This window comes from Mercenaria mercenaria, chromosome 4 (assembly GCF_021730395.1).
Source record: "Mercenaria mercenaria strain notata chromosome 4, MADL_Memer_1, whole genome shotgun sequence".
Taxonomy (NCBI): Eukaryota; Metazoa; Mollusca; class Bivalvia; order Venerida; family Veneridae; genus Mercenaria; species Mercenaria mercenaria.
This window is the reverse complement of record NC_069364.1, coordinates 37,783,856-37,798,655: the sequence shown is the minus strand read 5'-3', so window position 1 is coordinate 37,798,655 and position 14,800 is coordinate 37,783,856. Positions and strand designations below refer to the sequence as shown.

Genomic DNA, 14,800 nt, shown 5'->3' with positions numbered 1-14,800 from the left:
ACAAAGTGAGGCGGCCCCAGAGCCCCGGTCGCAGATCCATAACCTTGAAGCTGACACAAATCACAACTTCTTAACTTTTTTGGTCATGATGCAACAACCATGTTGTGGCACTTGTTTTACTCCATTTTGTGTGTGTGTGTGTTCAGGTTAAACAGTTTTCTGGTCATATAATGACAGTGTCTACTTGTAGAAGTGAGCACAATGCCCAAGTTAATAGTGCTACCTCACTGGAATATCACACAGACATTTGACACGATACCCTACCCAGTCATATTACAGACACCAGGCTGGCCAGAATGACACATCCAGGGAGCAAACCCATGAAATACTGCACTCAAAGATAGCACTCTACCACTCGGCTAATGAGGCAGTCATGTCTTGAAGAAATAAATAACTTTGTACACTGGAAAGCAAATTTTATTTTTTAATGAAATAAATAACTTTATACATGTATATTGGCAGAAAGGTACATCGCACGGTTAACATTGACATTAACAACACTACTATTATTTGGTCACATGAATTTAAAATTGCACGTGTCATAGCAAAGTTAAGCAAACTAAACATGTACATCTGCTATATAATAAAATCTCCTACGAAAATTCAAATCAAGTCCATTTGTACAGCTACAGCAGTAAGAGCCATCCCTAACACTGCACATCTGACTACTCAACAAAACCCAACAAGGGTTAACTTTCAACATAGTTAGGTATAATATATTACAAATTTATATCTTATTATAACTGCCATTCAATATTCTAACCAAATCTTCTATGTCAAATAAAGGCCATATTTGAATTTCATTTGAAACAAGAGTTCTCTAAGATGATTTGGCAAGTAAGTTTAATAAGTAGAAAGCTCAATTTGAAGTTTCAATCTGATGTACAAAACTGTTATTTAGATACAGATTAAATGTGAAGTTTGAATCCAGTACATGCAATGGTTACTGAAGTATGACCTTGCATGCAAAACTTTAACCAAGATGTTGTCAGTCATGATGGTGGCAACACCCTATAGAGTAACATAGCTAATAGTTGAGGTAAACATCCAAAATTTGTTTTACTAAGTGCTATCAAGAATGATAAACTCATCTGAAATCATAAGACTTTAAAACAGAGTTAAAGAGAAAATATTCTTAAAAAAAAGCAAAACTTAAAGAATAAAAATCTTCCGGCTTGAACATGAAGACAATATGGACATCTGTTGGAAGTGAAGCTTCCTATGAAGTTTCACTGAATTCAAGCGAGCGGTTGCTGAGAAATGCTCCAGACAAGAATTGAAGGACAGATGGACAAACAGACATTTGTTGGATATTACTTATGTTATAAAGTACCAAACAATCAACAGAAAGCACCTAATAAGCAGTACTGGATTAATAGAATTTAACGCTACCTATTGTCTTCACTTCCCAACAAATGTCTTCTCATATGCCCTGACAAGACGGGTAGACTGATGAAACTGCGACTTTATACTACCTGGGGTATAAATCTATATATATATATACATCTGCAAGTGCTGGACAACATGTAAGAAAAGAGTTATAATTCAGATTTTCTAAGTACAAAAAGCGTCATAATTCTGACAAAATGCAGGTTAGAGTTATGGTTCTTTGCCTACATAGTCCCCTAATAATGATAAACAAGTATGCAAAGTTTCAAAGCTGTAGCTCTTGTAGTTTTTGAGAAAAAGGTGACCTAAACAAAAAATTTAACCAAGAAACTGAAATTTTCTAAGTACAAAAGGAGCATTAAAATCAAGTGAAAAGTTTATCACAACAAAATTGTTAACAAGAGCACCACCTGAAGGTGCCAATGCTCATCTGCAAGTGCTGGACAATATGTAAGAAAAAAGTTATAGTTCAGATTTTCTAAGTACAAAAAGGGTCATAATTCTAACAAAATGCATATCAGAGTTATGGTTCTTGGCCTACATAGTCCCTTAATGTTGATAAACAGGTGTGCAAAGTTTCAAAGCTGTAGCTCTGATAGTTTTTGAGAATAGGCGGACCTAAACAAAGAATTTAACCAATGCCGACGATCAAGTGACGACAATACCTCATAGATTTTTTTTTCAGATCAGAAGAGCTAAAAATACCAAGTTTTACACACCATCTTCTAAACACCATGTTTTTGAAGAATCAACATAATCTGAATACAAAGTATTTTTGTAACGCGTGACCCAAGGAACATAGTAACAATAATAGTAAAACAAGAGGACCATGATGGTCCTGAATCGCTCACCTGTCCCCACATGAACTGAGTATGACGTCGTTTTTTCTATTATTTGACATAGTGACCTAGTTTTAGAGCTCATGTGACCTAGTTCTGAACTTGACCTAGATATCATCAAGATAAAAATTCTGACCAATTTTCATGAAGATCCATTGAAAAATATGGCCTCTAGAGAGGTCACAAGGTTTTTCTATTATTTGACATAATGAACTAGTTTTTGAAGGCATGTGACCCAGTTTTGTACTTGACCTAGATATCATCAAGGTGAACATTCTCATCAATTTTCATGAAGATCCATTGAAAAATATGGCCTCTATAGCGGTCACAAGGTTTTTCTATGTTTAGACCTAGTGACCTAGTTTTTGACCGCAGTTGACCCAGTTTCAAACTTGACCTAGATATCATCAAGATGAACATTCAGACCAACTTTCATGCAGATCCCATGAAAAATATGGCCTCTAGAGAGGTCACAAGTTTTTTCTATTATTTGACCTACTGACCTAGTTTTTGACCACATGTGACCCAGTTTCAATCTTGACCTAGATATTATCAAGATGAACATTCTGACCAATTTTCATGCAGATCCCATGAAAAATCTGGCCTCTACAGAGGTCACAAGGTTTTTCTATTATCTGACCTACTGACCTAGTTTTTGATTGCACGTAACCCAGTTTCGAACTTGACTTAGATATCATCAAGATGAACATTCTGATTAATTTTCATGCATATCCCATGAAAAATATGATCTCTAGAGAGGTCACAAGATTTTTCTATTATTTGACCTACTGACCTAGTTTTTGACCGCACGTGACCCAGTTTCAAAACAGACCTAGATATCATCAAGGTGAACATTCTCACCAATTTTCATGAAGATCCATTGAAAAATATGGCCTCTAGGGAGGTCACAAGGATTTTCTATTTTTAGACCTACTGACCTAGTTTTGGAACGCTGTTGACCCAGTTTCGAACTTGACCTATATATCATCAAGATGAACATTCTGACCAATTTTCATGCAGATCCCATGAAATATATGGCCTCTACAGAGGTCACAAGGTTTTTCTATTATTTGACCTAGTGACCTAGTTTTGGACCGGACGTGACCCAGTTTCGAACTTGACCTAGATATCATCAAGATGAACATTCTGACCAATTTTCATGCAGATCCCATGAAAAATATGACCTCTAGAGAGGTAACAAGGATTTTCTATTATTTGACCTACTGACCTAGTTTTTGACCGCAGTCGACCCAGTTTCAAGCTTGACCTAGATATCATAAAGATGAACATTCTGACCAATTTTCATGCAGATCCCATGAAAAATACGGCCTCTACAGAGGTCACAAGGTTTTTCTATTATTTGACCTACTGACCTAGTTTTGGACCGGACGTGACCCAGTTTCGAACTTGACCTAGATATCATCAAGGTGAACATTCAGACCAATTTTCATAAAGATCCCATGAAAAATGTGACCTCTAGAGAGGTCACAAGCTTTTTCTATTATTTGACCTACTGACCTAGTTTTTGACCACAGTTGACCCAGTTTCGAACTTGACCTAGATATCATCAAGATGAACATTCTGACCAATTTTCATGAAGATCCATTGAAAAATATGGCCTCTAGAGAGGTCACAAGGTTTTTCTATTTTTAGACCTACTGACCTAGTTTTTGACCGCACATGACCCAGTTTCGAACTTGACCTAGATATCATCAAGGTGAACATTCTGACCAACTTTCATAAAGATCCCATGAAAAATGTGACCTCTAGAGTGGTCACAAGCAAAAAGTTTACGCACGGACGCACGGACGACGGACGCTGCGCGATCACAAAAGCTCACCTTGTCACTTTGTGACAGGTGAGCTAAAAATTGTAATGATAACAATACCTGTATTTAAAGAAGGTAACACATAACGACATACAATTCTAAAACATACAACAGACCATAAGTTTCAATGTAGCCTTTTGGTAGAAGGCTACCTAAGGAACTTTTGTGGTAAATTATTTCAAAATGGACCAGAGATTTAGTAAATATTGTTTAAAGACTTTTCCAGTTTTACATCTGGTGCAACCAAGCAGAATTTAATAGTTTCAGAGAAGATGCTGTTTAAAGAAATTGTTAACGTGACAGAAATAGTTAACTTTGAGCACTTTATGCTTTTGTGGCTAAAGAACATATAATACAAAATATATTTCAGTCATAAATAAGCCATGTGTCATTCATATGAAAAAACACTGTTATTGTTTTAGCAAATTTTACAGAGTATAGAATATATTATTCTACACCTATATAAATTCTGTCAAAAATACAGCTTTTACTACACAAATTTAAAATACAAACAGGTAGAAAAAATTCTGTATTGTACCTTTTGTATTGTATGTTACCCAACTACTTTAACCCGACAAAGTTCTATAAATAGCGCACACAAAAACTGCACTAAGTTCTATCTTAACATCGACAAACATTGAAGATTTCGTTCAATAACAAACTACAAACAAAAAGGTGGAGGTATATAATAAAAGGGTCATTATAACAGTAAATCAGCTCTTGTGGACTTGGCAAGGTTTGACCACACTCGGCGCCGATCTGGCAAAGTCCTCTTAAGTCGAATACAGCATCCCAGATCAAGCTACTATTATAATAACCCTATTTATTGCACCAGATAAACTGTCCCAGACATGCTCTTATAAATGAACAAGTGAATTGTGAACAGACATATCTCAAAAGATGAGTAACATACCAATATAAGCTGTAGTAAAAACTGATCTAATTTTCTTAAAAAAATCTAATTCATATAGCAACAAACATTTAAAAATATCACAAAAAAATGGATCGTCTGGTTTCCTAAAAAATACAAGTTATTTTCTTATGAAATATGCTTTAAAAATATTATGGGTCGGTCACACGACATTTAATCAAGTATATATACACTTCATGCTGTTCTTGGTTAAACTTCTTTTCACCTACTCACTACATATCTTTTTGACCATTTTTTTTATATAAATTATATAGTAAAAGTAAAATCACTATTATTCATGGGGAACAATTTTGGGGATTTCATTGTTACATCCATGAAAAAAAAAAACAATATTTATTAAATTCCTCTTTAAAATTTGAAATCCCCATATTCTTGCCCTAAGGATATAGACATTTTGACCAGAAACACAAAATTCTATACCTACAAATATATATCATTTCAGAGTATTTTAAATAAGTGAAGGAAACAATTCTCTAGGCAATACAAAGTCCCCTACTAGTTAGGGGAAAGCAGTTATGAATAATTTTCAATCCTATAGAAATTTTGGGTATTTCTATTGGGTATATAATATCAACCCCATCTACAATATTAGACAAAACTAGTCTAGTGTGACACACAATCCATACTTTGTATGGTACTGGAAAAACTTGTTTATAGTCACCACCAGTGACAACTCCTACACAAGACTGTCAGAAATTTTAGTGGGAGGATAGTGCAAGATACATAAGATGCTTCAATTCTAGGAGCTTCCTTGGTTCTTAGGGTGCCAGGTGTAAGCATTCATATGCTGGACTCTTTTCTAAATGTAAGAAATTTTAGTTTGAGGAGCAGTGACTCAGACTCATGACCCCCTGGTCAGACAGTGTTACAACTGGATTGCTGCTACAGCTCTTACTGAAAGGAGTATTTATACGAGCATTCAATATTCAGTTTAGTATATGAATTCACCAAAAACAGGCAGCATGGTTAGTAAACAATTCTTTATTCCTACTTATTTCCATGAATTAATACTAACTGAACAAGTTCTATAACACACTGAATATTATGATTAAATTAAACTGTGAAAAATAAAAATAAGTTAAATGTGGTAATATAAATAAATGAAATTTTCTATTTTTAAGGGAAGTAATTCTGTAAAGTCTCTTATAGGCATGGAATTTTGTTTCTTATGATCTTTACAGTGCATTGGGTGAAGATACTTGTTCTTGAATGAAACCTTTGGTTGAAAATGTCAAAAACTGTTGAAGAAGTGACCTCTAAGATTGACCTTGACCTTATAGCTAGGAGCCTAGTTCTTGCATGTGACAAAATTATCTTGTTCGGGTTAATGGCTGTGCCAAGTAACTATTAGAATATCCATTAATGGATAAAAAAGTCTGGACAAGAAAAATGACCTAAAATACTTTACTCTAAGTGTACTCTTCACGTTTGAGCTTGGGGGCTGGGTCTTGCACCTGATATGTTATCTATTTATGAGGAACACATGTATGAAATACTTTCAAAATCTCTTAATGGATGGCACAGTTTGGAACCAAACACGAAATAAACACTGTTAAGCCTTGACCTCAAAGTGTGACCTTGACCTTTGAGCTATGGTTCTGTGTTTGTGTGCAACATATCTCATTATGGGGAGTGCAGTTATATCAAAATCCCTCGATGGAGCGAAAATTTATCGACTTAACAAGAAAGAAATAGACTGACGATCAGACAACACACAGACCTATAGATCCCAAAACTGATTTCTATCAAGTAGGGTACTACTAGTCAACCTACCACATGTCACAGTGCTAACATCTGTGACAGACTAGAAGCTGTAATATAGACACTTCAGAATATTATAACCATTAGCCTCTCCACACTATGTCTATGAAGTACAACATCAGACTTGAACACCTAAATCTGAATTCAGTCACAAGCAAGATCCATCAACAAGGACTTATCATCTAAAACTGCAATAAAAATTATGAACACATAAATCTAAGAATCCATTCCAATCCTCATTCTAGTAAACTGATCAGGAAAACCACACATAAGACATCTATGAAAGGTATTGTTGCAGATGACATCCGGTACATATCTGTGAAATCTGCTACCTGCTTCTCTCAGACACTAACAATTCCTCTATCAGTTTAATTAGGTTATCACCTGAAATATACAAAAATACGTAACTGAATAATGAATATATCAAAACTTGAAATAACTTTCTTGCTGTAAGGAAAATACTAAGCTATTGTATATCATATATTGTACCAGAATATAGCGCCCTTTTCATGACAAACACATTCAAAGACACTTTACATACATTGTACAGATGACCTGGTGGTCTAGTGGTAACATGTTTGATTGTCAATCCAGAGGGGCAGGGTTCCAATCCTGGTATAGGCACCAGAAATTTCTGAGATGCTTTTGAGTGCCTCCCATCCAACTAAGAGGCCAGTACTGGTTATTCCCAGAAAGGAGGGCTTCATGTGTATTGAAGCTATAGACTGGATACATTACAGAACCAGGCTGTCTGTTCGCGAAGAGCTAGGCTAAATTAGCTGGACATGTTTGAACCTAAAAAAATTCTCTCTCTCTCTAGTTCTGCTGTCTTCTAGTCAGATTGCTAAGTGTCTGTACAGGTAGAGGATGAATTTGGTGCCCTCGAGTGGCTACCTCACAGCAGTCATTGAACCTTCTCGGTGTTCCAATACTTCCTGCTAGTGCTAACTGGTTCTCTACTATAAAACCAATGGATTTTGACTTTCTGTCTTTAGTGAATTATTACAGAGTTGTTGATGATCAAACTTGAAAACCTCTCCATTACTAGATTGTTCTCACTTTACCAAGCATACCCTAACATAATGTTTGACCACTGCTACTCCTCCAAGTCTTCTCAATGACAAATACAAGAATGAAATACATACTTTCCGTATCAAGTGAAGGGTCCTCCAGTTTTCTAGCTAGTAGATCATCAAGCAGTTTTCTAAGCTCCTTAAATATGACCCCAGTTTTGGCATATGCTTTGTATTTGATCCTGTCATCTACAGTTAACAGTTGCTCTGTATGTTGAACATTGATCTCTCCACCAAACAGAAGCAGTGGGAAAGCAGACACAAGGGTAGTGTCTCTTAGATATATTTTTGAAGACTTCACCTACAAATATAAACATGTCCTAGTGGTAAACCCTTATTAAACATTTGTCAATTAAAACTGGCATACACTGATATAATCCTGCATATTTTGCCAGTTTTGCTTGCCTTACTAATATATACTTCATATATAGAGAAAATACTATTTACTACACATATGTTTGGGCCAATAAGGCCTACCATGCATTTTACCATCATATCAAAGTCAGTTTTGGTGACAAAGAATAACTAGAAATGTGCTATTACTTACTGTAACTGTGTGTTGTTTGTTTACAATGCAAAAGCTTTCGTATTACCATGAGTTGGGGGTGCTAGTTCTTTTTTTTTTTTTGAAGGGGTGGTTGAGTAAAAAAAAAATATTTTAAATCTTTTTTTAAGAAGTGAAGATAGTGGGGGATCCTAAATAAAACCCTAGGTGCACAACTTCGCCAGCAGTCCAACATTCCTATAGTTTCATGACTCTAGGAAAAAAGGTTTCTGAGACTAGTGTCACACAAACTTTTAGGCCCTTGATATATATTTTTGACTAAGGGCCATAACTCTGGTCTTACTGAGTGAAATCTAAAACAAGATCTCAGATGCACAACTTCACAAGCTGAGTAATATCAATATATGGTTTTATAACTCAAGGTCAAATACTTCTTGAGATATAGGTCTTACTGGCCGCCAACCTAATAAGCTTCTCTGGGAATTCTACCAAATCATCTACAGTACAAATGCATAAAGACACCTCCTAAGGGAAGGGTACAAAGTGTCTGTGTCTCTTAATGCAAGTGGTCTCTTGATAGATGTGGTCTCTTGAGCAGTTGGACTGCATCTAAAAGATGGCTTGCTTGCTTCAATTATACTAATAAATTTTCATGGGATAACTTGAGGTCATTTCAGTGAACTATGTTTTACTGTATTTTTGAAATATACAAATCAATTACCTTCTCATGAAATACCAACCATCCATTTGCTTGTAAGTTCCTGTTAACAGAAGATGGATGTACATGAGCAGGACCTTGCTGTGTTTCTGTCACACAAATCCTTTGGTCCGGGTTCACAGCTGCATCAACAGGGGCTGCATATGTCACTTTGGCTATATTTGGATACAGTCCAGCTGTTAATACAGCCTTGACCTTTGCTATAGTTTTGGGATCAAGGTCACTATGTGTTTTATGTTTGGTAATGTGTAAAACTCCATCTATTCCATAATCTGTATCCATACTTGGATCTTTCAGTGGAAGGGAAAATCCAATTGAATGTATTAACTTCATGAGGTCAGACTTCACATTCTAGGAAGAACAAAAAATATCAGTGCAAGAGAGAAAACGCAAATAAGAAATTCAATCATTTTTAGAAAAAAAAATCATACTTCAAATTTTCAGAAGCCTTATTCACAAAAATTCAGATCATGCAAGCAATATTCTAATGCTAATTACAAAAAAAAAATTCTTTTAAGTTGTCTTCAAATGCGTATAGTCAGCCACCAATGTGATGGAATGAAGATCATGTCTTATTTACCTCTATTTCTAGCATTGTATTCCTCTTCAGGAAGTTTTTCTGACAGTAGCTGACCTCAGCGTGTCTGCTGTGGGAACGTGCATGTCTCCATCTAATAAGTAATTCAAATTCAAAGTAAAACCTCTACTTACTGGTTTCTCTGACTAATCAGGGATTTAACAATGGTAATTAAACCAATAAAACTATTTTTGCTCAGTGAATCAACAGTGATGCAGTTTCAAATATTAATTTCTTATAAAAATACTGGTAAAGTTCCTTGATTTTTCTTATAAAATTTTTCAAATGTTTCGACAGAAAATTTTCAAGAATAAAACAAGAGTGCAAGAATGTCACAATATACGCCCGTCACAGCAAATTTCTTTACTCTAGCACCTGTATTTGCAAATGGAATTTTAATTTTGTGGTTGTTTAGTAATCACTGTAAGAGTTTTGATTTCCTAAGTCCACAAAAAAATTCCTTACCAGGTAGAGATACCTTAAAATACACCTAAAATTGGAAAGTAACATCTAAGTTGTACCACAGAAAAGTGGTTTTGGGTTTTCCCTACGGTCGATTATAAAAAAGTTACAATATAAGTTATTTATAGTAACAACTAAGGGAAGTTAATCTTAAAAAAAAAAAAAAAAAAAAAAAAAAAAAAATCAAAAAAAAAAATTGTAAGTCCACACAAAAATCTTTACCAGGTAGAGACTGGTCAAAATACACCTCAAAATTGGATGTAGCATGCATGTTGTACTACAGAAAAGTGGTCTCGATTTTTCCCTACGACAAGTAATGAAAAAGTTACAATATAAGCTATTTATAGTAACAACAAAGGGAAGTAATTCTAAAGAAGGGAACTGTGCATGACACTTCGTCTCATGATGGTATACAATTGTGTCAAGTTACATCAAAATCTCTCCATGCATGCAGAAGAAATGCCTCGGACAAAGTCATTCTTGTATCTGACCTTTGGCCTCTAAGTGTGACCTTGACCTTAGACCTAGGGACCTGGTTCTTGCGCAGGACACTACGTCTCATGGTGGTGAACGTTTGTGCCAAGTTATATCAAAATCCCTCTATGCATGAAGAAGAAATGCTCCAGACAAAGTTTTCATTATTGTATCCTTTGACCTCTAAGTGTGACCTTGACCTTAGACCTAGGGACTGGTTCTTGCGCATGACACTCCGTCTCATGATGGTGAACAACTGTGCCAAGTTTCATTAAAATCCCTTCATGCATGTAGAAGATATGCTCCGGAGAAAGTCTGTTGACGCTGCTTGCCCGCCCCCCAGCCCGCCCGCCAGGGGCGTTCCCATAATACGTCCCGTTTTTCAAATGGACGTATAAAAATACTGAACAAAATCCTGCACAGTTTCATGACTCATAGATACTCCATATACCCATATAAAGAAAAGAAGTCCCACTACCTGGCAGCCATATGACTTGAAAGAATTTGGCAGAGTGTGACTCAAGAAAGACTGCTTTGAAATTATTTTGAAGTCAGGCCAGTTTTTGAAGTCTCTCCTTTGGGTTGCTATGACAACCAGAATTTCGCATGGATGACCTAGATATAAAGCCCACCAAAGAAACATTCCCGTTAAGTTAGTGATTTAGTATATGTTCTTTAAGGTAACTGTGTATGTGGGACAGACAACCAATGATCCTAAAAGCTCATCAGTATGAGCATTTCATACTCATAATGAAGTTGTGCGTTCTAGAAATAACCTGACTTGGAAGGTATTTCTGATTATTCTGTTTGAGTCTCATAGTGTTAAAAACTACATCTTTAAAACTGTTCACATTTAGGACAAAAAAATCAAATATTTGTAAAAAAGACCCTCTGACAGAAGAAATACAGAGAAACACTGCTCGCTCGAGCATTGTTGACTCGAGAACCTGGGCTCGCTCGAGCAATTCATGTGGTCCCAGCCGATTTCCTTCTATTTTCTATGTGAAATTACCATGGGTGGGTCGAGCATCTATAACTCAATCGCTCGAGCATGACACCTGGTCCCTGTGTATAAATTTACTCTTTGTTGCTTCTGGCAAACTCGAGCAGAGGTGTCAAAATTTTTCACACCTTCGGTGGTCAGAATGTATCGGTTAATTAAAAAATTTGCAAGTCGTGAGAATTGCGTGGTCTATTCCCGGACTATCTTAAATGTTTGTCGGTATAATTATTTGATCTGATAATGAGATTAATTATTGATGAAAGGTTGATGAAAAGTTTTATTAATCAAATATTGATCAATTACTGTTTGCGAATTCGAGTATGTGCTCTATGATACGCTTTCGTGAATGAATGAATGAATTAAAATCTTATTTCTACATGCGCTTGTTGATAAATGAAAATAAAAAAATATAAAGTCTTAGTTGTCTCTTAACATACATATTGAAACGTCTATCATAGATAACATTTGCAATACGTTTTTTGAAAATTCCACGAGTGTGTTATCATTACGCATCACCATTTCCCGATGACACTTAAAATTTTTTCATATTTTGGTCAATATTCAAAACCATGGATAACTAGAGCATTTTGCTCATCCCCTTGCGACCTCGAGCGAGCGGTGTTTCACTGTAATTAATTTCATTCATCATTTCAAAAGCATCACATTATACACACTCAACAAACCAATTTCAAGTGCTAGACATACCCATGATAAGCCTTGTAGATAGTGAGATGGTCAGATGCAGCCAGGGCTATAGACTGTTTGGCAGCATTAACAGCATCAAGTTTACCCAACGGTACAACAAATGGTGATTTATCTGTCATTGATGCTGCTATAACTGCCTGAAATACAAATTGTTTATTTTTTGCCATTTACACCAGTTTAAGTAGAAAGTGACATATATGGTTTTGTATAGCATACAGAGTGCTTTCTATGCAATTTAACAATTATTAATCATAAAGAAGTCAAAGATTACTCTAGCTGAAAAGATCAAAGATCGTTTTTACTTGTATTTACGGGTTATCATATTTGTACTGAGTAATATGTAGTTTTGCAGCAGAGATATTGCACCGTATATTACTATGCAGAAAAACATAATTATGTATCTTTCTCAATGCTAAGTATCTTTTTATTATATACTCATTTACACATCCAAATGATGCAAATTTGTTCTTTAACCAAAGTCAAAATTAAAAACATTAATATTACTGAACTTTTTCATGCAAAGATATACACAACTAGAATGTTGCTGTCCAAAAGGCAAAAATATAAACAAGATTTCTCCATGCATGTCAAAGTTATTGTCCAGACAAAATCGGACAGACAGATGCACTAATTAATGCACATACACTGAACAGCCATTCTGATGGTGGAGCTCACTGCAAGCAGGCTTGACAAAAATGACATGACCAATGACAAAACCATATAAAACATCAAATTACTGATGATTAAGGTTCTAGTGTAACTTTATGGACTAACAAGAGCTGTCCGTAAGACAGCGCGCTCGACTTTTCTCAGTGCTTGACTGAATTAGAGCTTTGCCAGTAAAAACTTTATAAAACTTCAACCAAAAAATTCTAAGTTAAAAAGGAGCATAACTCTGTCAAAATTCAAATCAGAGTTATGGGGACTGTTTCTCCTGGTGTAGACTTTGATAGTAAATAACTATTTTAGTTTCAAGTCAAAAGCTTTGATAATAACAGAGATATTTGACTTTATCAAAACTTTTACCAAAAAAGTCTAAGTTAAGAAGGGGCATAACTCTGTCAAAATTCAAATCAGTTATGAGGATTCTGTCTCCTGGTGTAGACTTTGATAGTAAATAACTGTTTTAAGTTTCAAGTCAATAGCTTTGATAGTAAAAGATATTTGACTTTATCAAAAACTTTAACCAATGGTGACAGCGTTTCTTTGAAAAGTTGAGCTAAAAATGAGTATGTAAAAAAATAGTTATTTTGTTAACAACATGTCTTCATACCAATTTTTTTTCACAGAGAAATAAATTAAACAGTCCAAACTTCTGTTAGAGACATGTTATGCTAAACTTTATATTGAAAATATGAACAACTACTAAATAGCATCTTTCATAAACATACAATAAACAGACCTATGAGTATAAACAGGGCTGTAAATGGTTCGTTCTAAGGCTATTGATTTTATGCAAATGACCTGTACAACTTGAGCCATAAAGGAGTAATCAAAGCAATTTATTCAATAAAACTTTGTACTATTTAATCAATACTCGAACCTAAATCAAATTGAGAAGATAATCATGAATAAATTTAACAAGAAATATAATATTGTAGTTAAAACACCTCAGAGATCACAGGAGCAAGTTTAGACACAAAATGCATTGCAGATTGTTTTTGTTTCATGAGCAATATACTAAACAAATCTTACCACAGGTTCCAGACACCACAACTGCTACAGTAACATCTTTCCTATCCGAACATGTCTGTATGCCAAAATGGTGTCCCACGCGGTTAACTTCTCCCTTCCACAATGCCCATATCATATACAATAGGGACATTCTCTGCTAACTACCTGGGACTGAGGGTGGGTCCAGTTGCTGAGACAAGAATTCTTGTTACCATAGTCACATTTGGAAAATATTACATATGTTTGCTAGAGATAACAAAAACAGGTTAGAATGCCAGCAAAATTATCTGCAATAGTGTCAACAAACCAGCATAAGAAGGGCAGTCAACAATATCTAATAATGGAAACATCAAGTTGGCATGTATCTGTCCTTTAAAAATTAGACAAAACTAGAGCTGCTTTTGAAAAAGCGCATGTCTCCCACACTGCCTATCATCTGAAATAGTTATGTATCTGAGTCAAACCTCACAATACATGTATCATCTGGATTTATTTCTTTCCCCTATTCAACCCTCTGAATACGCTAGGATATAATACAATTAGACGTCCGACAAAAGTACAAAGTAGTCCTAGACAGCGATATCGTTACGTCCAACTTCGGATACGTCGATGCAATTTTTACAGTCCCTTGAATATCGAGGTAATGGTATTCGACTGTAGTTATTTTGTTAACAACATGTCTTCATACCAATTATTTTAACAGAGAAATAAATTAAACAGTTAGAGAAAAACTGTCCAAACTTCTGTTAGAGACATGTTATGCTAAACTTTATATTGAAAATATGAACAACTACTAAATAGCATCTTTCATAAACATACAATAAACAGACCTATGAGTATAAACAGGGCTGTAAAATAGGT

General features: G+C 35.2%; 1 protein-coding gene across 2 annotated transcripts in view; it reads right to left on the bottom strand.

Moving 5' to 3' along the window:
• Window positions 1-411: 411 nt before the first annotated feature.
• LOC123552813 (ATP-dependent RNA helicase dhx29-like) overlaps window positions 412-14,800 on the bottom strand; it is an 89,567-nt gene continuing 75,178 nt past the window's right edge. For both annotated transcript variants that reach the window (XM_053540932.1, XM_053540933.1), the window contains exons 26-30: window positions 12,266-12,402; window positions 9,625-9,715; window positions 9,048-9,395; window positions 7,894-8,122; window positions 412-7,132 (exon numbers count right to left, since the gene is read on the bottom strand). In XM_053540932.1, coding sequence (XP_053396907.1) covers window positions 7,077-7,132; window positions 7,894-8,122; window positions 9,048-9,395; window positions 9,625-9,715; window positions 12,266-12,402 — 861 coding nt within the window. In that variant the 3' untranslated portion in view covers window positions 412-7,076. The remainder of the gene's footprint in view (window positions 7,133-7,893; window positions 8,123-9,047; window positions 9,396-9,624; window positions 9,716-12,265; window positions 12,403-14,800) is intronic.